This window comes from Malaya genurostris, chromosome 1, assembly GCF_030247185.1.
Source record: "Malaya genurostris strain Urasoe2022 chromosome 1, Malgen_1.1, whole genome shotgun sequence".
NCBI classification, from domain to species: domain Eukaryota; kingdom Metazoa; phylum Arthropoda; class Insecta; order Diptera; family Culicidae; genus Malaya; species Malaya genurostris.
This window is the reverse complement of record NC_080570.1, coordinates 134343183-134368469: the sequence shown is the minus strand read 5'-3', so window position 1 is coordinate 134368469 and position 25287 is coordinate 134343183. Positions and strand designations below refer to the sequence as shown.

At 37.1% G+C, this 25287-nt stretch overlaps 1 protein-coding gene across 2 annotated transcripts; it reads right to left on the bottom strand.

Moving 5' to 3' along the window:
* Window positions 1-10375: 10375 nt before the first annotated feature.
* Window positions 10376-24841, bottom strand: LOC131425833 (glycine receptor subunit alpha-2-like). 2 transcript variants are annotated; one of them, XM_058588042.1, is made up of 4 exons: window positions 24401-24841; window positions 24176-24339; window positions 11276-11474; window positions 10376-11206 (listed from the first exon to the last, which is right to left on the bottom strand). In XM_058588042.1, exons 2-4 carry the CDS (start codon window positions 24250-24252, stop codon window positions 10832-10834), a joined length of 651 nt encoding a protein of 216 aa, XP_058444025.1. In that variant the 5' UTR covers window positions 24253-24339; window positions 24401-24841; the 3' UTR covers window positions 10376-10831. The 2 variants fall into 2 exon arrangements, with proteins under 2 accessions (XP_058444025.1, XP_058444024.1); XM_058588041.1 differs by having other exon boundaries at window positions 10380-11206; window positions 24176-24325.
* Between the last annotated feature and the right edge of the window lie 446 nt (window positions 24842-25287).

Here is a 25287-nt window from a genome sequence, read left to right as displayed (position 1 = left end):
AGTTGTCATAACATCAATACATTAACAGACAAATGTAGAACAGATTTTAAAACTTCGCGTTGAGATCATCAATCTTCAGATTCATTTTTGACAGTTTTAAATTTTACGACAGCCTGTCATTTTAGAACAGATATCCATCACAGCGTTGCAAATAGCCTAAGAAAGGCAAAAGGTACCTACCCTGAAAGCTGCTGCCGCTGCTTCTATTACTCTAGCCTCAGAGTTCAACAGCTACGAAACGTCCTAGTCACGAAACCATTATTTGTAACTAATGCTCAACAAAGAACTGGTGTTCCAAATAACAACCAACTCAATGTCTGAAAATTGTTCTAGTATTATAGGTTGATGTATAATAAAAATTCCGTTTGTTATGACGATGCAAAAGAGTATAAATTCTTGAGTACTACTACGATACAGTAGTTAATGGAAATACACTTGCCCATTGATCTAGTTCCGGAGACAGAGAAAGTAATGGTAAATTTCTCGATCCGAGTTTGTATCAATTTCTCGTATGAACGTTAATGAGAAAGGTATCATTACACCACTTGGTGAATAAAGGAGGTTTTTATTTATAAAGTCGGCCTCGCTAAGCGTAAAGAAACAAGCCAATAAAAAAAACATAAGTTGTATTCGTACCTTGCCAGTAAAATATCACCCAAACGGTCACCCTACGACCGCTGGAAGTCACGGGCGAATGGGCCGTGAAACGGCGGTTGTCGCTCCTACGGACAAGAATGATCCTCACATTCTGTGGATCTTTGCAAACTAAGAAAATACCACACCACTTAGGAGTGAAATTTATGCCAAGTCATAAACATGCGAGACCCCATAAATCAACCGGGGCGTTACTTCAATGGACGGGTGATCTTCTTTGTAAAGCACAGCCCTCCGGAGAATCCGAACCGGAGGGAGCTCGTTGACTGATAAATAAATACCGAGTCGAGTACAATGTGTCACGCGCTCTCCGTCACGGTAATTGTGATCCGTATGAATCAAGCTGATTTCATTCAGCTGATCCAAAGTTATTCTTAACGACTGAACCGGAAGTTACCAGGAAACTTCATTCAAGGCGGCAACCGAAAGTTTCTATCTTTTGCTGATGACGAAACAAAGTTCCCCCCACCAAAGCTGGAGCCGATAAATTCCGGTCGATATTATAATCCGATTGCCAGGTGTTCCAGAATGTGTCTGTATCTATTTGCGATTTCCGTTAAGACCGGCACGTTCCTTTCGGCAACCAGTCAAAAATGAATTAGTCAGGCAAGAGTGTAATTTAATTTTACCTAGCGAAAAAACGTGTTGAATGATAAGCAGTTCTCCTACCACAGTCGGTGTTTTCGGTGAAACTTTGCTACCTTTCACCGCAGCTGGAAATCCAATAGCACAAAACTGTGCCCATAAGCATTTTCAATTTTCCGGCCACTGACTGGCATTTCTCCGACCCCGCCGGCTGTGGGGCCAAAGCTTATTTCTCGGCTTCTCGGCTTAGTAGGGAGCAGCAGCAGCAGCAACACCAGGAAAATATATTCAGCTTTCTACTTTTGCTGCTTTCCAAAGCTACGGTTGGTTTGTATCTTTCCTGTACTAACTCAGCAGGAACCACCCACAGCGACAGCTCTGTCTGCCCCCACGCTGCGAGACAGGTCCTTCCGGATGAAGCTCTCTACACTGCTCTACACTGCTGGTGAGATATCAACTGAAACTCATTTAGAATTCAGTCGACGTTTTCCTTTGCGGATCACCACGCGTGCTGTGCTCTGCTCTGCTTGCTCTGATTTCAGGTAAATCGCCAAGAAAGCTAATTTTTTACAATGCTAATTATTTTTGAAAAGTTCTCCGTACAGTTCCTTCGGTCGTCTTCCCCGCGAGACAGGATTCAATTACGCCGGAACAAGTGTTTATGTGGAAGGAATCAAATATGCGTCGTCAACAAATTCAATAAATTAAAATAAATTTGATTTGGTTATCCCAAAATGCCTTAGCCGAATGTTAATTCTATTAAATTAAAAGAAGTAACAAATGTTATTGTTATAACTTGATACTATTCCTGGTTCAATACATATTTTGACAGATGCTGGCTTATTGCTCCTATTGATCTTATTGAATGAACTTTAAAAATTATCCTCTATTAGATTTTTTATCGTGACGTCACGAATTAAGAAGCATTCATCCTTGACTTGTTTACAAACAAGGGTAAACAAAAATCGAAGATTACATCTTAAACAATCATCTTTACACTTTGCAACTAGTCACTTTTATATAATAAATCTAAAAAAACAAGCCGTAATTGTGAACAAATGTTTTAAAACTCGATTTAGGCGATATGGACCGTAAATGGTCTCATCCAATTTGTTAACAGACTAACAAAAAAATCTCTGTTTAAAAACAGTACTGCTGAAATGTGCTGCTGCTGTTAAAATGTGTTCATCCGATTGAGGTTAGCAGTGACGGTAAAAAAACCTATAATGTATTAGGCTTTTCATAGTTCCATGGTTCCGCGCATACTGATTTTAGAACCAGAAACATGAACGCTAGCGCACTTCGGAAGCGTGTTTGGCTGTATTGACGCGGCATAGAGAGGTGTTTTGGCATTGATTGATATTTGTTACTGAAATCTGGATCCACTATTACACACCAGCAGAGATAATGAGTGCCCGAAAGTGGACAGAATCCGGCACGAGAGCTGCAAAGTAGCTAGGGGATGATCAAAGAATCGGAAAGGTCATGACGTTAGTTGTCTGAAATTATCGTGAAATACTTATCATGGATGTGTACATCAGTGCCAGTATAACTGTGCATTATTGGAACAATTGAATACCCACATTGCAGCGAAATGGCCTTAAAAGAAAAGTAAGTTTGTTTGTTCAAGACAATACGACGGCATACTACACTACGATCTACGATTAGGGCTCCAATGGCTTCTTAATCTACCTTAATCGCTCGATTAGGCTCTTTCATACTATTTTGTATTAACAAACCTCATCTTTCGGCAAAAAAAAAAATTATTTTGGGTAAGCCACTAAATTTCGTTTCATATCACTGTTCAAAAAAATTGATGAAATTGTACGATATTTTTCGGTGCATTTAGTCTTCAAGAACCCGAGTTCACGGAACTGGCCTTACGTGCAATCAAAACTTAAAGAAAGTACTGTTTAAAATCCGACCACACAAATAATTTATTCTCAAAATTTGATTTTTATCGGAAGGTCATCAAATTTTCAAATGGTGAAACGAAACAATAAGTGTTAGTTTCAGGAATATTCATTCAATTAATTTCGCCTTTATATCCAAATGCACAAATCTTAGCCTTAACCCCTGCCATAAGGTTTGACACGACCTAAGAATCGACAGCTTTTGGTATATTAACTCAAGCTTTCTTCATTTCTTCTACATTGTTTACTACTTTAAGTTGTTTTAGAACGCGCTTTTAAAACGGCCAGTAAAAAGTTCCGGAGTGTTTGGGAAACTCAGATCTTTCGACACGAAATCGACATCTTTAGCCCTATACAAGTCTAGCACGTCCATTGTGTGGTGGCATGGGGTCAAATCCACCCAGAACATCTTAGGACCATCGCGTCACACAGTGGGACCAAATAATGAAAAGTGGTATATTCATATTTACGACGAAACTGTTGGATGTCGCCTTCTGATTAATTCTAGAAAGTTCCATAATTCTTAAGTGGGGTCTCAAAACGAAAAAATAACATTTTCATTTCTTGATCAAATTTATTACTATCTATGTAAACATTCTAGATTAGAGCATTATGAGAAACATTGCTGAACTTAGAAAATTTATATCTCTAGTGTGAATGGAGTTATAAGGTTGAGTTTGAGTGCACCCCCTTAAAAAGCAATTTTTATCAAAACTTTCTGTTAGAATTTTTACATTTTTCTATGAAGTTGAAAGTTGTAAGATGTACCCCCTTAAAGAAAGTATAAAAAATTACTAAAGTGTTCATAAGTCTTTTAATTAAAAAACTAAAAATGTTATGCAAAAAAAGCATTCACTTTTAAAGGGCTTACAACTTTGTAAAACATTATGATAACATAAAAATTAGACCAAAAAAGTTGTGATATAAAAACGCTTTTTAAGGGAGTGCACTAAAACTCAACCTTATAACTCCATTCACACTAGAGATATAAATTTTCTAAGTTTAGCAAAGTTTCTCAAAATGCTCTAATCTATAATGTTCACATAGACAGTAATTAATTTTATCAAGAAATAAAAATGTTTTTTTTTTTTTTCATTTTGAGCGTACTCCTTTAGAGAAAAAATTTTGCTCCAATATGAGCCGATTTCAAAATTATGCAACTTTCTAGAAGTAATCAAACGGCTACATCCAATACTATTTTCGTAAATATAAATGCCCTACTTTTTTGATTTTGTCCCACCGTGCGTCGTGAAGCCTCAGGAGAGGGGGAAGTCACTCTTTCAAATACATCTGTTCATTCATGGTGCTTGCGTTAACGTAAGGGGTGCTCCGCTTTCGACAAGTATAAATCGCTTGCCAAATAAGGAATTTTTGACGAACTTCGACATTCTCTGTGCCGAAGGTTCTCGGGAACGTTGAACTTATCCTTGGTAGTCACATACAGGTTTCCTGGAGTCTGGTTGAAGTTACATGTGTCTCATCATCCTTTACGCAGAAGTATGGTATCGTTAAATTCTGGTCGTACATCCGGGTACAGCTTTTATGTGACCGTATTAAGTTTCTAGTCGCGGTTTGCGGACTTTCGAACCTTAAACGTACGAATTCTAGCTCAAGTTTTTGCTTCGTGTTCTGAACAAAAGTCTTGCTCACACAAAAGAGAATTTCAGTGAACTTGATCAAAGAGGATGAACAGTACACATTAAACTATTTCTACAAAAATGTCAATTAGTTTTACCCAAAGGATCAGAAGTAAAATTAATTTTAGTGTGTGGGGACTAAAAACGGTACACCATTTATTGGACCATGATGAAGCGGGAAACCGAAAAGACCAAAAACGAAAGTAAAGGATGCAAACAGGGTTAGTAAAAGACGTGTTGTGAGTGTGGGATGAATCAGGGATGTGAGATGAATTGGATTGTTGTAATCTGTTGATATAAACGATGAGGAGGTTTTATGCCTGCTGGAGTGAGAGATTAATATTTTAGCTCCATTGGGCTTTTCCTGCTCCAAATAAATAAATAAAATAAAATCCAATATTTCAAATTAAAAGGATGCGTTAATAAGCAAAATTGTCTATTGAAAACCCTCAATTAATTGAGGAACAGCATCTTTACGAGCAAAAAGTTACAGTTTGGTTTTGTAATACCCAATGTTCGTGAAATACTTCGCTACTGGTTTCAACAGGACGGTGCCACATGCCATACAGCTCAACTTACAATCGATTTGTTACGACCATTGTTCCCCGGACGAGTCGTATCGAAAAACGATTTGACGCCACCAGACTTGTTTTTGTGGGGCTATTCCAAATCCAAAGTATACCCTGATAAGCCAAGAGCCATAGCTCAACTCAAAGACAACATACGACATTGCCCAAAACGATGGAAAACGCCGAAAAAGGGCACATTTTGTACTCAAAGCCAAAGGTGGCCGATGTCATTTTCAAAAAATAACTGTAACATATCCCCTTGAACCAAAATAAATTATAATCGAAATGAAAATAAATAAAAGTGTTTTATTAATAATATAATTTAATCAAATCCCCTTTGAAATAAGTGTATGTGAAATGAACTTTCAATCTATGTAAAACTCTAAATGTGAACGCAGAACTGAAAGAATTCATTTAAATGCTAATTCCAGAATTTCGACAATATTTCCGAATTAAGTGTTATAATTTCTTGATTTTAAAAATAAAATCAGATTACTACTATGATGATGCTTTCCGATTCCAGTGGTATAAATACAAAATATCAGGTTGTTTTAATTTCAGCGAAGTTGAACTTCATAACTTTTGAATGTGAAGACAATAAGTTTAATTCTAATTCTACACAGAACTTTGAATCCTTTATTATTTTGATTGTTGTATTGTTTATAGACGTTATTTTATTTAATTAGAAAGGAAACTACACTTAAAATATCGAAGAGTTCACACCTCTAAGTAAACATCATGTTCCATTGTTTTTGACATTTCAGTTTCTGGTGTTAAACAAAAACTTTTGAACAATGTTGATCTCGTAACCTTTTTCGTCACGAGGTAGTGTAGTTGTGATATATTTTTCGATTTGTATTGAATTCTTTAGAGAGATCAATATTGATATATAATATATTTAACCATATTAAGGTTTGTAATAGCTCATTCTGTAATAATTGTACTTGTTAAAAAAAAGAATCTTACTCCTTTTTCTTCGTTCACTATTGCTTTGCTCTCCCTCAGTGTTAATTTTTACTCCCCACTAGAGCGAAATCTGTTTCATCGGATACAAGTGATGAGAAGTGGATATCACGCATCCTCAATGAAAGATTCCAATCCAACAGCCAGATTCGTGTTTTCGACGTCTCATTCCAAAATGATCGCCTCCAAAACAAACGAAGAGAGACGAATCATTTTCGTTTCTCATTGCAACGAAAGAGAGTATCAATTCCAACGTCACTCATTCCCTTACGACAACACGAAACCAAAACAACGTCTGCAGAGGGAATTAGTCGAATTTAAATTCTCATTCTTGAGTCTAAAACATTATAAATCGAAGTAATTACATTCCAGAACCTCTTGGGACTCCAAAACTACTATCGATACGAGCACCAACAGGTGAAAATCATTATGAATCATTTTTTGTCATTACCGATTCTCGAAGCTTCGGTTGAATATCGTCACTCAACAGTATACGGTTTTCACTGAAAACCGAAAATGAGTGAAAGTGTAAATGAAAGAGAAAAATATGATCTCGAAACTACTGATCCGCTTATGTCGTTGACTGGACATGGATCTCGCTCTCATACTTTGTAAACGGAGCTGAGAGTGGAATCTATTTTGAGTCAATAAAAATTACTATATAACCCAAATGAGCAAGTTCATTTAAAACGAAGGACAACTTGTATTAACAATTCCCAATATTTATCCTAGCCTTCTTACTTTACTTTTTTGGGTCTTTGCGAAATTCCTTGAAAATGTTCAAAATATGGTTTGTTCGATCAATTGGGTTTTTTCCGGCACTTGAAAAAAAGTTTTTGAATTATTTTATTTCCAAACTGACATTTAAAATCAATTATCTAACAGAAGTACTTTCGATTTTGTATAGTGTTTCATGCGTTTTAACCGATGGTTGAACAAATCTTTATATTTAATGATCTGGATTGATAAATAATGGAGAAAAAAATTTACAATCTGTAAAAATAAGATAGAATTTTTAGAATTGTTGAAATATTATTATCACGAGTTTTTGATCCAATTTTTAATTAAAAAAACGCTTTTCATATATTTACTCCTGAGATACTGCTATTTTAGAATAAAATTATAACAGATTTTATTTAACAAATTTTATTTATTTAGGAGCAAGGGAGAAGCCCACTGGAGCTGAGATTTTTGTTCTCCTTCTCCAGCAGGCATAAAACCTTCTCAACTTTTGTATTAACAGATAACATTTGTCCAAATGACTGCTGCTTATTAACAGGGTTTGAAAATACTAAGCAACAGTTTAATGAACAATATTCATTAAACGATTGTTATTCATAGAGCACAATTCTAGTAGTAACAGACTTTTACTTACAGAAAAATCAATTTTTCAGTAAAGTTTATTTCAAAACCGCTGTAGCTCGGAAACGGTAGCATTTAGCATAAAATCGATCAGTACATTTTGGCCTTTCTCATAAATAAAGACTATTTGAAACCCATCTTCTGAACGTAGGCCCGGTAGTCCGAATTTCGAATATTCAATGTCTGGTGAAATATGCATTGGTATTTATTTTTTGTTAGTTCATTACTATTACGAAAGTCCCGAAGGAATTTCCCTAATTTGCCGAATGAACTAGATTTCGATTTTCATTTAACTAACTTTCAAATAATTGTTTTCAATTACTTTTTAATAACTCGCGCAACTCACAAAAGGTATCATTATTCAAATTGAGACTTAAAATCTCTCAATTCAAATCACATTGTCATGCCATTTCGAGTATTATAATGAAAGCAATCATTACAATTTACCTTGGAGATTCTTCGGGAAGGGACGGTGCAGCGTTTGGAAAGCCTGTTCTCGTTTCTTAAGCCGCACCCTGCTGCATATCAGGTACACCGAGAAATCCATACTCATAACTATAATCATGAGCAATGATAATAAATGGTAATTTAGTACGGCTGGAATCCACCACGGCCGACTTTGGACCACCCATCGTTGATGGTAATGCATTTCGAATCATTGATACGTAGGTTATGCTAAGTTACGAGGTCGCAGACACGATGGCGCTTAATGTTTCCTAGACGTTGACAATTGCTCGCAAAACGAAAATAAGAGGTGTGTCTGTCGAAGGCATCGACCGCCCGTCTCCAGTCAAGTTGTTCTCTCGGATTTCCTGACGTTGATCGAAAGTAAACCACGCCAATTTCGCTTGTGGCTGACGGATCTGATTGGTGCTGCCAAACAATTACCACTAAGTAGGAATCAGAGTTAACCGGATCATATTAAACCGGCTGCAATAGCGGCAGCATCCCACACCTATTCTGGTTCAATTAATCCAGCAAAATGGTAAAGGTAATTCATCGAAAACCTTACTGCCGAACAAGCCATTATCAACTTGCTTGCAATTTTTGGTAAGAATTTTTATGAGGACAGATGAAATATTTCATCACTGGCGTGCAATTACTTGTGTGCAATGTTACTAGCAATTTTTCATAAGACCATGGTGGCGCTAGATTACCGCTATTCATAGGAGATCCTGATTAGATGTTCCGAGGCATACTCTTACGGATAGTGTAAATGAAAATGATGATGAAAACTAAAAAACTCACGCTTCTTTTATTACACCCAAGAAGTGACTTAGTACTTGCTGAGAGTTAATAATAGTAAAAGAAAACGAAAAAATGTGTGTTTTCGTCCGGTGTTAAAATAATTCCCGAATGCTAATAGTTCGTCATCAAAATGGACGTTGACGGTGGCGAGGGCGGATGCGAGAAGTGAATCATAATTCAGAGTTCATGCCACATAATTTTGTAAATATATCCAATAAATCAAAAGTGCACTGCCCTTCGGTTTGAAGCCACTATTGTCCCTAGAGTCAAGGATTATTTTCGTAATTAACTTCACTCATAAATACTGTCACTCTACTGTTTTTTTTTTTTTTTCAATTAAAGAGCTTCTTCTACATACAAGATAAAACAATGCCATTGTTCAACAATATTTGTTACTTGCAATATTCTTTTTATTTATCTCGCTTACTATGTTCAGATAAAGGGTGATTTTTTAAGTGGTACAGGATTTGATTTTCAAATAAAAAACAACAAATTTCAGAAAATTTATGAAATCTTTATTGAAATCGATAGAACGATCAATATAATTAAAAGTTTGAAGATGATTTCATGCAATTTAAAAATCATGTCATTTAAATTCAAAAAGGCGGATGGGTGATGTCAGAGACATAACCGAGGGCCGTGAATAGGAACAAAACTGACATGCGTCTTTCACACTTCTTTCCAAATATAGATTATGTTTCGTATTAGTAGATTGTGTGAATTGTGCATCTTTTACTGCTTCGCTTCTACAACTGTGACGGTGCATCTATACTAAAGTATGATCCTTTGACGACAAGCATGTTTTACCACGCATATAATGCAGAACCATATTGTAATTGTATTTACATACTCAGTGGAGGAAAACTTCACACAGTTCTATGGGAATATTTCACTGGTTATAAACAGAACCGATTTGTGAATTTACCTGATGTCTATAACTATTGAACACTTTTTGCCACCAAAAGAATCTGAATTCTAGACATTCAGGTACTTTAACTGAACTCAATATCTTCATTCGGAACCGACTCAATATACGGCTATTCATAGATAATGCTTATTTATGGCTGATGTGCATTCTGAAAGCTGAAATCAGATTGGTTAACAACAGACGAGCTTTCAGATTGCAGATATAGAGCTAAAAGCATTTTTGGTGCTCATAAAAGGCTATTTTAATGCCATTATGTGTTTACGGATTACCTGGGTTGGTACGACACATTCCTTTGTGGAATTTGACCTTTCTGCTTCAAAAGACTTCGAAGCCGATTTGTAGCGTACAGAATCGTAATTTTGAATCCAATATAAAAGAAAATTGACGGGGTCAAATAAATAAGTACGAAAGTAAGAAGTAAGAAAACAGTTTTATTTTTCCATTGCAATCAAAAAATTACAGAGCAGTAATGCACTTACAATTACATTTTACATAAAAACCATTTCACTTCAAACTGGAAGCCAATTTTGTTGTCTTGCATTGTGAAAGTCCTCACCCGATGATTTCTAGATAAATTTATTCCAAAGGCTTCAAGAAAGTAAAATAAAAGGTCTGCATCAGCATTTTACAGTCTATCCGCAAAAAAACTTCTGTACTTATTAACCAACACATTGCTAAGTCATTCAAATCACTTCTTTCTATAAAATAGTGTTGAAGACAGAAACACTCATCTGTGGCTGATGATGATGAAATCCATGGAAGTGGCACAATCGGTCAACATCTGTTCCTAGAATAGTATTTCAGAAATATGCCTATAAAAGTTAAGTTTGGATTATACAGAATATTGACGTGACTACAGCACCCTTCGTAACCACCAAAATGCTATCTTCAAGCTGAAAAATAAACTCCAAATAACATCGATTAGTTGCAATCAATTCAACTCTGCCTCCATCCACATCCTTACCAGTTCAGTCACGACATTGGCAACCAACGACAACGTTTCCAAATTCTAGCGTCTTTTCTACCACTATACTTACAACTTTCGATCATCATCGAACAGATTTGGGTATCGTGCGGGTACGATTCGAACTTCATCGCACAGGACAGGACCAGCGTCAGTTTGGACATGTAGAGCAGCGTTTTGTCGTGGTACAGCCACAGATAGTGATTCGGTATGCTCATCTCGTGAAACGTCACCTTCTTGGCATTCTTGAAGAAGCAATCCGGCCGCCAGATGCTGTGCAGCCAGTCGACGTCCAGTATGCGGTACTCCTCGCTCATGTTCTCCGGTAGCCGCAGCCGGGGATCGCGCCAGCTTTGTGCCAAAAATATGTCCGCTACGTAGGTCTGCAATGCACGGTGATTACAGTGAAAATTCCCTTCAAATTAAAATAAAGGTCAACAAAATTTGCTTACCATCGATTCTTCGTTGATTGAATCTATCGAGAGAACCGTCACGTGGAAGTAGACGACCGTGGGCTGACCAAGCAACTTTGGCGCACGGTTCTTGTCGTAGGTTTTATGGTGCAACGGGAGTATGTCCGTCAGCGATAAACTGACAGCCGGGTGCTTCGTAGAAAGCTCCCCGATATCGGAATAGTTTGCGTAATTGTTTCTGAAATGGAAAAGATGATGTAGATTCTTGGTTGCCATGGTATATCAACACCTAAACAATAATACTGGATAAGTTGCCTTATTCTACAGACCGATAGACCCGCTATGTTTTTATGTTCACGACAAGCGCCATCGGTGATTTGTTTGCTATGTTTGATCATAAATCAAATAAACATAGATTTCCCAGTATAATAGTAATGTAGTTGAGCAATCCGTGACACCAAAAGCGCCGTATGGTGGAGAATGGATGCGTAAATGCTCCTAAAATGCATGCATAAAGTTGCCTGTGCATTTAACACAACCACAGTAGCTAATGGAAAAAAGTACACCTGTTTATCACTAGAGGTGCTGTTAGTGTCACCGTACAATGGGAAATCTATGTTTATGTTTATTTGATTTATGGTTTGATGTAGAGTGCCTATAACCAGAGTGACGACATCTCATCCGTAATTTTGGCAACAATTCAAAACATTCCATTAGCTTTACATTGAATTGACAGGTCGTTTGCTCGTTTGGAACTGGGAGCTGTCATTCCAAACGAACAGCTGTCGCCACTCTGATTATAGTCACTCTAGTTTGATGCATGTTACTGATACCGTTTTCGTTTTTGAACCTAGACGCGGGCTACTCTGACTCCGAGTAAAACGAACACGTGGTACGCGCCCTAAACAACAACTCATGAAAAAAAAGAAAAAATAAACAAACTCGGCTGGAGCGACCACAGGTTGCTAAAACAAACATATCAAACGTTGTTTTGGCGACTTTGGGTCAGCTTTCGGTCTGCTCTGATCAATAAACGAAAACGGTATGAGTATCGTTGAGTAAATCAATAGTAGTAAATTACTAGATCATGACGAACCATTATCTGATGGGTATATTTCGATTCAATACAGAACAACCTCAGGGAAAACTGGAATTACTGATTTTCTACGATATTCGTAGTATAAAGCGATGTTTAAGCTACTCTGATTGGTTTGAACGAACGATATAACGAGTCGTTTCATTCTTCTCATTGACTTTTAATAGCAAAACTAACGGTGGGTAGTGTCAGAAACAATAATGCAGGGTCGACGTGGATACACAATGGCTTGTATATAGTATTGCTACTAGCACATGCTAAAGAAACTTAGTGATACAGATTATTTTCAGCATTGTAGTTAAAACAACTTAAAACATCAATTTTCAAATCCTACTTGACAACACAGAAAGTCGCCATCTTAGATTTTAAAATAGCTCAAAATATCAAGTTTTGACATCAATGTGTTATACCCGTACCAAAAATAATAATATTGTGCAAATTTGCAATAACCTCTATGAAGTGGAAATGGCCAATTTGGGTTTAATAGTGACTTGAAACATAAATGTTTGAACCCATTTCAAAATATCCATACGTAGATACTTGAAACAGTATCGACAACATTAATCATTGACATCCACTCATCATGCTGGTTGACGTGCTCTGATTGACACGTTCAAACATCCAGTCAGCTCAATTCAATTTTTCATAAGCACTTGTTATAAATAGCTAATACTTTTGCTATGCTTGTTTGAGTTAGATGTGTTCGAACGTACTGGTTGTTAAATATAGATGATCATTAGATTAAGTCCTGCAAATTACAGTTTCTTTTTGTTTACTTTTTCTTAAAATTATTACGAAATATTCCAGTGATTTTCAATATTCTCTTCAATGCATTTGCTATTAGAACTTAATCTAATGTTCATCACGAATAATATAAACTCATCTTGAAATCACCTAGTTACAAGCGTTTAAAATTACGGTAATTTTAAGCCTGGTCTGTTAGGGCAGCGTTGTATGCAACCCCGTCGTTTACCGGTAAAACAAATGGAATAGCGAATTGCAGTGCAGTGCGCACCCGCACAAATCAACACGGTGTGCTGTAAACTAAAACATATTATTGTTTTCTAAGTTAAATTTTTTTGAAAATTTCAAGTCATTTTTGTAACGACTATGCGCCTCCATTGATTTATAATGATTATAATATGAGCACATTTTTAACCGTTTTAGATTGTTAAACAGACTATTTTAAATTAACCTCGATCGTTTGTTATTTTTAATATATAATCGATCAGGCCGACGGTTCGAAAGCTGTAATAATACGATTCTTGCTGGAAATTTGAACTGCATAATCATGGACGACGAAACCTACGTGAAACTCGATTACAAATCCACAGACCACAATTTTAAGCCGTGCGAGAAGGGCAAGTGTTAAACCAGTCCGAGATATCGATTGAAGTCGAAAAATTTGGTAAGAAAGCTATGGTCTGGCAAGCATATCGGTGCGGAGCACAAGGAAGAAGGAGACAAGACAACTCGGTCTTTCCACTGCCATACAACACGCAGGTATACACCGGTGACCTGCGCTGGTTACAGCTGGCGAAGACAAAAGTAAATCGGAAATCGAGTGGTGCTTGATGTCAGGTAGCAGTAGCATCACATCCAACAATCAGCATCCAACAAGAACATCTAGAGCAACGAGGATCTACACGGCAGTGCAACGGAGATAGACAACAATTTCAAGGTAGAAGTTTTTTCTTTTCCTTTTGATTGAGTACTGTGTAGTGTTGGTTTCATTTTTTATTTAAAGTTTGATTAAAAATTTTAATGTGATGGATGAATCCATGGACGTAAATCCTAGCATGAATCCGATACCCCCACGAACGAAAAAATATCAGGAGAGCTCTTCTGGGCCTTGGATAGTCTTTTTTAGACGTATATCAAAGCCATTAAACATTTTACAAATTAATAAAGGTTTGACATCACGATACTCTTCAATCAAAGAGATCATAAAAGTGAATAACGATAAAATTCGTGTTGTAGTAAATAATTTGAAACACGCGAATGATATTGTCTCTTCGGAACATTTCAATAAAGAGTATAAAGTTTACATACCCTCCAAAGATGTCGAAATTGACGGTGTTGTTACCGAAGCGAGTCTTTCGGTAGATGATTTACTCAAGCATGGTGTTGGTCGTTTCAAGAACTCTATGCTTGAGGGTGTGAAAATACTGGAGTGCAAACAACTGTACTCAGTAGTTCATGAAGAGGGAAAGAAAGTTTATCGCCCATCAGACTCGTTTCGAGTGACATTTGCCGGGTCTGCGTTGCCGTCCCATGTCTATGTCGATAAAATTCGCCTCCCTGTTCGGCTTTTTGTTCCAAATGTAATGAATTGTACGAACTGCAAAAAATTCGGCCACACAGCTACTTACTGTAGTAATAAACCAAAATGTATTAAGTGTGAAGGGCCTCATAAAGATAATGATTGCAACAAGGATATTGAAAAATGTATTTATTGTGGAGAAAGTCCTCATGAGGATATTTCAGTATGCACTGCATTTAAAGTACACAAAGACAAAATTAAGCTTTCTTTAAAAGCACGGTCTAAGCGCACATATGCAGAAATGCTTAAAACGGTCATTGATGTCCCCCCTTTGGAAACCGAAAACGGGTTTTCAAATCTAGAGGAACCAGAGGACTCTGACTCTGACGAAAATAGTGAAGGTAATTCGTTTATCACTACCCAAGGGTCAGTTAAGAGAAAGAAGTCTTCTTCCAAATTACCAAAAAAGACACCTAAAATTTCATCTTCAAAAAAAGATCCCCGTGTTAAACAAAAAAAGTCAAAACCAAAGACTGTGCCTCCTGGTTTGTCAAATTTACAAACCAATCCAGGATCTAGCACAGAAAAAGGTAATAATCCTGTGGGCTCTATTTCACAGTCACCAACAGGATTACTCAAGTTTTCGGAAATTGTTGAATGGATTTTCTCAGCATTCAATATATCTGAACCCTTAAAGACCCTCATAATGGCATTCCTTCCAATAGCTAGAAATTTTTTGAAGCAGTTATCAGCTCAATGGCCAATTGTCTCAGGTTTTGTATCTTTTGATGGATAATTTATCACCCGCCGCAAATGATACAATCACTGTCCTGCAGTGGAATTGTCGAAGCATCATGCCAAAACTTGATTCATTTAAAATTTTATTGCATAGCCAAAAATGTGATGTATTTGCTTTATGCGAAACATGGCTTACTTCAAACATAGCTTTAAATTTTAATGATTTTAACATTATACGTCTCGATAGAGACTCTCCGTATGGTGGAGTGCTTTTGGGAATTAAGAAATGCTATTCCTTTTATAGATTAAACATCCCTTCAACTTCTAGTATAGAAGTTATTGCTTGCCAAATAAACATTAAAGGCAAAGATATTTGCATAGCTTCGGTTTATATTCCTCCAAAAGCACAAGTTGGACAGCGACAGCTTAATGAAATGGTTGAAGCCCTTCCTGCTCCACGATTGATTCTGGGGGATTTAAATTCGCACGGAATGATGTGGGGTTCCGTTTACAATGATAGCAGATCATCTTTAATACAAAACATTTGTGACAATTTTAGCATGACGGTATTAAATATGGGTAGCATGACACGGATCCCAAGACCTCCTGCACCCCCAAGTGCATTAGATCTATCTCTTTGCTCAACATCAATTCGACTAGATTGCACCTGGAAAATATTGCCTGATTTACACGGTAGCGATCATTTACCAATCATCATCTCAATTAGCAATAGCAATTGCATTGCTACTTCAGCTAGTATTCCATATGATTTGACAAAAAATATCGACTGGGTTAAATACCAAAGTAGTATCTCTAGTATTTTGAATTCAATGGAAGAGCTCCCTCCACTTGAAGAATATGACTTCCTCATTTGTTCGATTCTGGAGGCAGCAGAACAATCCCAAACTAAACGCTTTCCTGGGCCAACGACTAACAGAAGGCCTCCCAACCCCTGGTGGGACAAAGAGTGCTCAGAGGCTAAACTCGCAAAACAAAATGCTTGCAAGACGTTTCTAAAACGGGGAGGAGGAACTCCTCAGAATTTTGAAAAACTTATGGCTTTAGAAACCAAGTACAAGAGCATACTTCGAGCCAAAAAATGTACACGGAACGACCGAAATTAGCTCTGCGCCTAATTCGTATTACTGTTTTTGAATTAGTTGATTTTAACAACAAAATTTTCAAAATAACTATGAAATTAGTTAAAATTGAGAATTTACTTTGCTGGAAAAACCTCTTATTTTTAGAGAATTTGTTTAGTTGGCGAATATCCTGGACAAAAACCAGCAATATTTTAATCCAACACGGAATTCTCATTGACAACTAATTTGTTATTAAAATCAGAAAATTTGTTTCTATTTATCTATCACCATCATTACTGAAGGACAGCACAAAGAACACAAAAATGAAATTGGTTTAATTAACAAGTTTATTAGCCAAAAACCCATGAGAAGTGTCAAAGCAAAACAATCCATTAAAAAGCTAAAAAAGACAGTCTTGTTGAAACTGCTTGCAAATTGTTTTGATGTTTTTCGCATGTGTTACGATATATCCATATATAAATTTCTGATTCGATTTGTAAAAATGCCGTAAACTGTTAGTGGAAAGTGTATTTATTCAGAGTTTGTGCGCATTAGAAGCGATTGTGCGAAATAATGTTTTTACGCGGAACAGTGAAGTGAGTTTCGAATGTTGCACTCTAATTGTATATGTCAAATGATGTTTTTTTGTGTCTTCCAACCTTCCGGGCTACGCCATGCGGTGTATTACTTGTATTCGGTTTGTGTTTTCGGAGTGCTCAAAGTTTTCAGTGAGAGAGTCGATTTCGCGAAGTCGAATGAAGAAAGCTGCGATTTAGAAGAAAAATTTTCAAAAAGAAGTTTATGTTTCGCTTATGTCTTTTTCTCCAATACAACATCGTATTTATACCTGCCAATATAGAAAAGACTACGGCGACTGAAATATTTTTCGGTAGTAGTGTGCCATCTAGTGGCTAGTAGTAATTACGGTGTTAACGTTATTTCGGTGACAGAGCGCCATATAGCTGCAAATTGCAGAAGCCAATTCAACCATTTATGTTGGTTGAAAACAACGTTTTATTTCTCTAATTCAACTAAAAAATTAGTTGAATGGAAATGAAGTGTGCCTTAGCTAAAAAATGACAGCACGTTGAATTGGTGAAATCAACTAAAAAAATAGTCATTTCAACAAATATTTTATTATTATTAAGGGAATCAGAAATAAAAAACCTAAATTAGCAAAAGTAAGATTTTGTTAGTTGTCTCAAATAATAACTAACTAAAATCAGAAAATCAGCTAATTTTTTCGCCAAAATGCTGATTTCGGTCCTTCCGTGTAGCTATTGGAGACATTTTGTCGAAGGTTTGTCAAAAGAAACCTCAATGAGCACTCTTTGGAACACGGCCAGACGAATGAGGAATCGTAACGTGGGCAATGAGAGTGATGAATACTCGAACCGATGGATATTTGACTTTGCTAGGAAAGTTTGCCCGGATTCTGTTCCTACGCAGAGCATTATAAGGGAATCTCCTCCAAATAATGGTTTTATTAATAACCCATTTTCAATGATGGAATTTTCTATAGCACTCTTGTCTTGTAACAATAACGCTCCTGGGTTGGACAGAATTAAATTCAACTTGGTGAAGAATCTGCCCGACCTCGCAAAAAGACGTTTGTTGGAATTGTTCAACAAGTTTCTTGAGCAAAATATTGTTCCACCTGACTGGAGACAAGTGAAAGTTATCGCCATTCAAAAGCCGGGGAAACCAGCTTCCAATCACAACTCATATAGACCCATTGCGATGTTGTCCTGCATCAGAAAATTGTTCGAAAAAATTATTCTACGACGTCTCGACACTTGGGTCGAGACGAACGGTTTGTTGTCAGATACTCAGTTTGGCTTCCGTAGAAATAAAGGGACGAATGATTGCCTTGCATTACTTTCGTCTGACATCCAAATTGCCTTCGCTCAAAAGCAACAAATGGCATCTGTATTTTTAGACATTAAAGGAGCATTTGATTCAGTTTCCATTGATGTTCTTTCAGACAAGCTTCACCAAAATGGACTCCCAGCGGTTATAAATAATTATTTGCACAACCTTTTGTCAGAGAAACGCATGTATTTTTCATATGGCGATTTGACAACATTCAGAATTAGCTACATGGGTCTACCGCAAGGCTCATGCCTCAGTCCGCTCCTTTATAATTTTTACGTGAATGACATTGACAGCTGTCTTGTAACCCCATGTACACTAAGACAATTGGCAGATGATGGCGTGGTTTCAGTTACTGGACCCAAAGCTATTGATCTGCATAAACCATTGCAAGATACCTTAGATAACTTGTCCGTTTGGGCTGTTCATCTTGGTATCGAATTCTCTGCGGAGAAAACAGAGTTAGTCGTCTTTTCAAGAAAGCATGATCCCGCGCAGCTTCAGCTCCATATGATGGGAAGAATGATCCAACAGGTTTTAACTTTTAAATACCTCGGGGTGTGGTTCGATTCCAAATGCACGTGGGGAGGACACATTAGGTATCTGATAACGAAATGCCAACAAAGAGTAAATTTTCTTCGAACAATAACAGGATCTTGGTGGGGTGCTCATCCGCAAGATCTAATAAAATTGTATCAAACAACGATACTTTCAGTGATGGAATATGGATGCGTTTGTTTTCGTTCCGCTGCAAACTCTCATATTATCAAACTTGAGCGAATTCAGTACCGTTGTTTGCGAATTGCCTTAGGCTGCATGCATTCAACACATACAATGAGTCTTGAAGTTCTGGCGGGAGTTCTTCCATTAAAAGATCGATTTTGGGAGCTTTCATCACGCCTGCTAATAAGATGTGAGGTGCTGAATCCCATGGTAATTAATAATTTCGAACGACTAGTCGAGCTTCGATCTCAAACAAAATTCATGACAGTATATTTTAACCATATGTCACAGGAAATCAACCCTTCAAGATATATTCCTATCCATGTCAGCCTCCTAAATGTCCCTGACTCAACTTTATTTTTCGACACATCCATGCAGCGCGAAGTGCGTGGAATCCCGGATCACCTACGCTCGACGGAAATCCCAAAAATATTTTCAAGTAAGTTCAGGCATATTGACTCTGAGAAAATGTTTTACACGGACGGATCGCGAATTGAAGAAGCGACAGGGTTTGGTATGTTCAACAATAATGTTTCGGCCTCATTTAGGCTTCAAGAACCTGCATCTGTTTATATAGCAGAGCTAGCAGCAGTTCATTATAGTTTGAGTGTAATCGTCACATTATCTCCAAACCATTATTTCCTCTTCACAGATAGTCTGAGTGCAATTGAAGCCATTCGCTCAAACATGACTGGCAAGACTGAACCGTTTTACCTGGGCAAAATAAAACAGTGCCTGAACGACATATTGAACAATAATTATCTAATCACTATAGTCTGGGTCCCGGCTCATTGCTCCATTCCTGGCAATGAAAGAGCCGATATTTTAGCCAAACGTGGTGCTATTGAGGGTGAAATTTATGAGCGACCGATTGCTTTCAACAAATTCTATAGCTCGTCTCGCCAAAGAACAATGTCCAATCACTACACGTTAGATGCACATCTCCTTCGAATTGGGCTCTCCGAGACTAATCATTGTGCTTGCGGAGAAGGTTATCGGGATATTGATCATGTCGTTTGGACATGCGTGGAGTATCGTGATGTCAGATCTCAACTAATAAATTCTTTGCGTACCCAAGGTAGACTATCCAATATCCCAGTTCGAGACATTCTTGCTTGTCGTGACCTTTCATACATGAAACTTATTTATCATTTCATAAAGAAAATTGGAGTTTCAATTTAATAAAGGCCCCTTTTAAGACTTAGCTCTGATCCCAGCTGCGTCCATGAGTTCATCCAATAGCTAAATTAGAATAAAAATTATGTAATGATACAAACAAACTCGAAACGGTTTATGAAATTATCAACAAAATGTAAAAAAAACAGCTTATTTTATAATTTATAGAAGGTAATCGTTTGGTTCAAATAATATTTCCGAGTAGATTTCATAATTAATGACGAGTTACCTAAGATGATATTTAAGCTATAAGAGAATATGTTTTAATAAATTCAAAACGTTGTGACTATGTTAGAATTAAATTAGGATAAGAATATTATGTAAAAGTGATGCTACGGCGAAGAAAAACTTATGTAAACTGCCTTAAGAAATAAACGTATTTATGAAAAAAAAAAATGCGAAAAATATATCAAAGTATGAACACTATGGAGAGAATATACAAATAAGAGTGATATAATCCGCAATTACGATCAAATCAATTAGTTCCAGAACATCTTCGGTGGCTTCTCATCAAACGAAGAGTGCATTCGTTTTCTTCTTATTGATAAATTTGTGTCGTGTGGCGCTCTCAGTTACCCGATTAGATTTTTTCAGGTTACCACATCTGTCATTTATTTTCTATTAAATTTTCAGCTGTATACCTGGACATTTATAAAAGTTACGTCACAATAACAGATATACAGGCTCGAACTAAATCTTTCAAAATCCTGTGTAAATTTCAAATTTGTTATACGTTGGAAACACTACTGCCACGTACTCGTCTATTCGCCGCGAACTTTCAAAACGTTCCACTACGTTCCGGAATGATACCAAAATCCTACTGTCTGTTATAGAAATATTCCAACTACAACAGTTTTAACACTTGTCACACGATTTTCCAAAGTGTTAAAGGCAACTTTTTTCCATGTCGCATAAATCACACGAGAATTCGATCGGAATAAAACAAAAACAAACTTGTCATTTTAACCAACAGCCAAACAAAAATCTAGCGTGAACTGAATGTTGCACCCAAAATTGTGTATCATGTGAAAGCGGCATCGAGCGGATTGAGCAAATTTTACACGCAGTTCATATGTGATCTGTTTTCTGTGGTTACGCTGTATTGAGTACATCTGCGATCTTGCGTGTCCTCGATTTTGCACAATTTTCAATCTGAAGAATTGAATCACGGAATGGATGACCGTAGACCTAAAATTGACTATTAAGGGCTGAGGACAGTACCGTAAAGTGGTAGGTTTTTTGCTATTTTCCCGTTTCAAATTAAATTTTCTTGAAAACGGTGCAGACTGTAGAAAAACCCACCTGACAATGTCTTCGAAATGTAGTTGAGAATGTTCTGTGAAATTTCCCGAATGATTCATTCAGTTTAGCGGTCGTGTTGTATTTTTTTCTGACTGAAGAACTGCTGAAAAATGGAACGCTCGGAAATGCATACCTCTACTTGTTCATCGAATATCTCGGCTTTGAAGGCTTGTATCATAAATCTATCGTGACAAAGTCTAGATAATTTAGTTTAGATGCGATTATTACGTAAAAACATATATGTTATCGCGATAAAAATTAAGTCTTGTATTTTTCTGTGAAACAAAGTCAGTTTCAATGCATCCGCCATTTTTTCGCTTTGGTTTCCTGATAGCATTCTGAATAAGGAGAGAGAAATAAAATTCGTTCGACAAGGCTGACACACAGACATTCAATCTTTGTTAAAGTTGAATAGCCACGTGGTCGATTTAAAACTCAACACGCGACCCTCTGTCCTCAGACCTTAAGAGATGGCAGAGGAGTTATGAGACGTTTACGTGAAGCAATTCACTGAAATAGAACAGATTTGTGGGCAAACAACCCGTGGATCGCCATCGTTGTCCGTGGCATATGGCTAAAAACGAAACGAATACGATTCAGCAATTACCAAATTCCCCTGATTTAGCTTCCTGCGACTTTTTCCTATTCGGTCGACTGCACCAGGAATGAGATTATGGGAAAATCGCAGATGGCTCTGATGGCCAAACCGAAAACTGAATATAAAAAATATTTCGAGGATTGGATCAAGCGCTCGCATAAGTGTGTTGCAGTCGACGGGGAGTACTTTGAAGGAGACAATATCGAATTTGATAAATATTCTTGTGTTTTAAATTTTCTGAATAAATTCCGGGAACTTTTTGATCATGGTAATAAGTATCGCTACTAATAAATACAACATCCAACTTCAGTATGAGTGCCGCGATTTGCACTCGATGCGGTACTTTAGCACTGTAGGGGAAGGCACACAAACAAGTGACAGATTTACCTTGTGCGCCGTCCAACACACGAAAGGTAATCGATTTGTTCGCAATTTTGTTTGGGAAAACAATTATCAACTGTGTTGAAAGCCGGAGAAAGAATAACCTTCGGTTCTTTCCAGAATCCAAAGCATTTCATAAAAATCTAAATTTTTAATGTGTTAAGGCTGTTCGATTTTCTTCAATGTGAACAACGAGAAAAATTCAATGAATCGGCCCTTCTGAGGACCACAAAACATTCACAAAGAACTATAAAAGTCATTTTTCAGTTGAAATGGCCAAACCAGAAATAACATAATTAGTTTAGAGCAAATCCGAAACATAATGTTCAGCTTCGTGCATCGTTCGGACAGCATTAAACTAGAGTGCCTAAAACTAGAGTGACGACAGACGCATATTTGATAGTATCGTTCCAAAAAATTCGGATCGAATGTTTTTAATTGTTGCCAACATTGTGGATGAGTTGTTGTCACTCTTGATTTAGGAACTCTTCATTAAACAAGTGCAAATAAAGCCATCATTTATAGTGCTCAATGTCGAAGAAAATTAATAAATTCTGTTCATTCTAGGGCCAGAAAATTCGAAATTCAACAATCCTACGTCATTCTCGCGGTTATGTCTTTGACATTACCTATTAGAAGTTTTTCTGAATCTTTTTTTTTTTGACTTTGGGGTATTGTCTTCGTTCTACAATCCTTGCAATTCAGCATTTTCATTTTTTTTTTGATAACCATGTTCACTGTAAGCTTCAACAAGAATTCGTTGGAATTCAGCATTACTTGTTTTGCGAATCAAACAATTCACTAACCTGCATCTGACCAAATCGCAATACAAGTTTTTTTTAAACGAAGAAATGACGCAATAGTTTTAGCGGTGAACTAATCCCTGTTTGTAAAGACATCTTTCGAAAAAATCCCGTAAATTATTAAATGGCACACCTGGTACAGGAGATTTGAAGATACGATCGATAGAAAATATAATTTGATGTGTGGATTCAAATCTTCATAACATGTAATGTACAAGCTGTGATTTATTCCTTATTACTTTGACTTTGTTTCTCACGCATATTTCCGCAAACTTCTTGACAGCTTTACTGAACTACCAAAATCCGAATTTTCAAATCTGCAAATCGATTTCTTGGAATTGAACATGAAACGCCTAGCGGTGAAAATTTCTTCTCAGTATTAACGTCATTTAGATTAATTTTTATAAACTCGACTCGAAACCGACTAAACAAATCAAGGCTAGTGTTCGAACCATTCGAAGTACGACCAAGTTATACAATGTCGTTTGGTATCACATACCCTTGACATGATTATAAGGAGGCATAACGTAGCACGAGAAAACTAACATAGAAAGCAAACGCGCGACTGAACTGAACACAAACATGTAGGAGGCTTCCATTTCTAACGGGAATTTAAGTATGGAATCACAACGACAAAATAAAAACTCATATTCCTTGTGTTTCATATTTACTGGATTTCGTCGATTCGTCCTTGGTGGAGTGTTGAAACAGCTAACACGAACTGTCAATAGTTGAGCTCCGCTGATAACTTGCATAATTTCCTGAACCATTCAGACCATTCATCTTTACTTCTTATATCTATAGTCTACTTTCAATGTTAGCAATTGAAACGTTCCCATGGTCTAGCAAATTAGTAAAACAAGATGGCCTCCCACTGTACCAGAGAAAAGCCCCTCTCAACTCACATATAGGTTTTTCCTCCAAGTATTCCCTGTATTTGACTAAGTAGTGGAATCAGAACGAAGATCCACCGTCCGCTCATGATGATATTGGTCACGAATCATTCACTGGCTCTGACCTATCCAGCATGCCACATCTCAAAGATCTCCCGATGCCTGCAATGACCAGACTTACATACAAGGTAACACGAAATAGCATAAATACACTGCACTGCGGCTGCCGTTAATTACCCAAATGCAGAATCAGCACCGTTGCGTGTGCACTTTTAGGTTATCCACTGAGAGTTGTCAATTCACTAATCCGTGTCACCTGACACGGCTTGTACAACGTCGAAGGCGTAATTAATCCTTGTAACAACGGAGCATCCCCGAAAAAAAAATGATATGAACTAGTTACTTCTGCTGCTCGAGCTACATTTCGACGGAAAGTTTTTCCATTTACGAAGTTTCGGCTTCATATTGGTTATTAGGAAAGTTACGGAAAAAACATCACCACTCAAATTCACCATTCCAGCTCGACGGAATCCGCGAGCTCTGAACGACCGCCATTACTCATTTTTTCTGCAGAACACAAATTAGGAACTTTTGCGTCTCGAACACGAACAATGACTCGCCAATTAGTATGAAACCGATCGTAATGAAAGTAAAAACCGAACTGAAACCTGGTCGCTATCGATGAGACAGTTATGCTCTTTCTACGGGGTACGGGGGATGTTCAGGAATTACCAGGTGCTTCGCCGTTACGACACTTGCTTGGTTCGTAATTGTTGGTACCGAATTGTCCATATGTGTTTCGTAGAGGAGACGAAGGTAAAATAGACTAAACAAGGGAAATAATTGCATTGTTGCCAGGGCCGGTAAAAGAGGTGGGTACGGAGGGTAGCACTACCCACCCGAAAATTCCAAAGGTGGGTAATTACCCACCTGGAATTTCGAACAAAAAACAAAGGAAATATTAGCATTATTCATAATAATAAGAATATTTTTATTGTAATTCGGAATAATAAATAAAATCAAAATTATAGAATGCTAGTTCTCAAGGTAGAGCAAGGGTGTGAAGATATACCGCAGAAAGGTGAGACGTGACAAGGGTCATTTCAGCAGGCAGAAATCTTTTA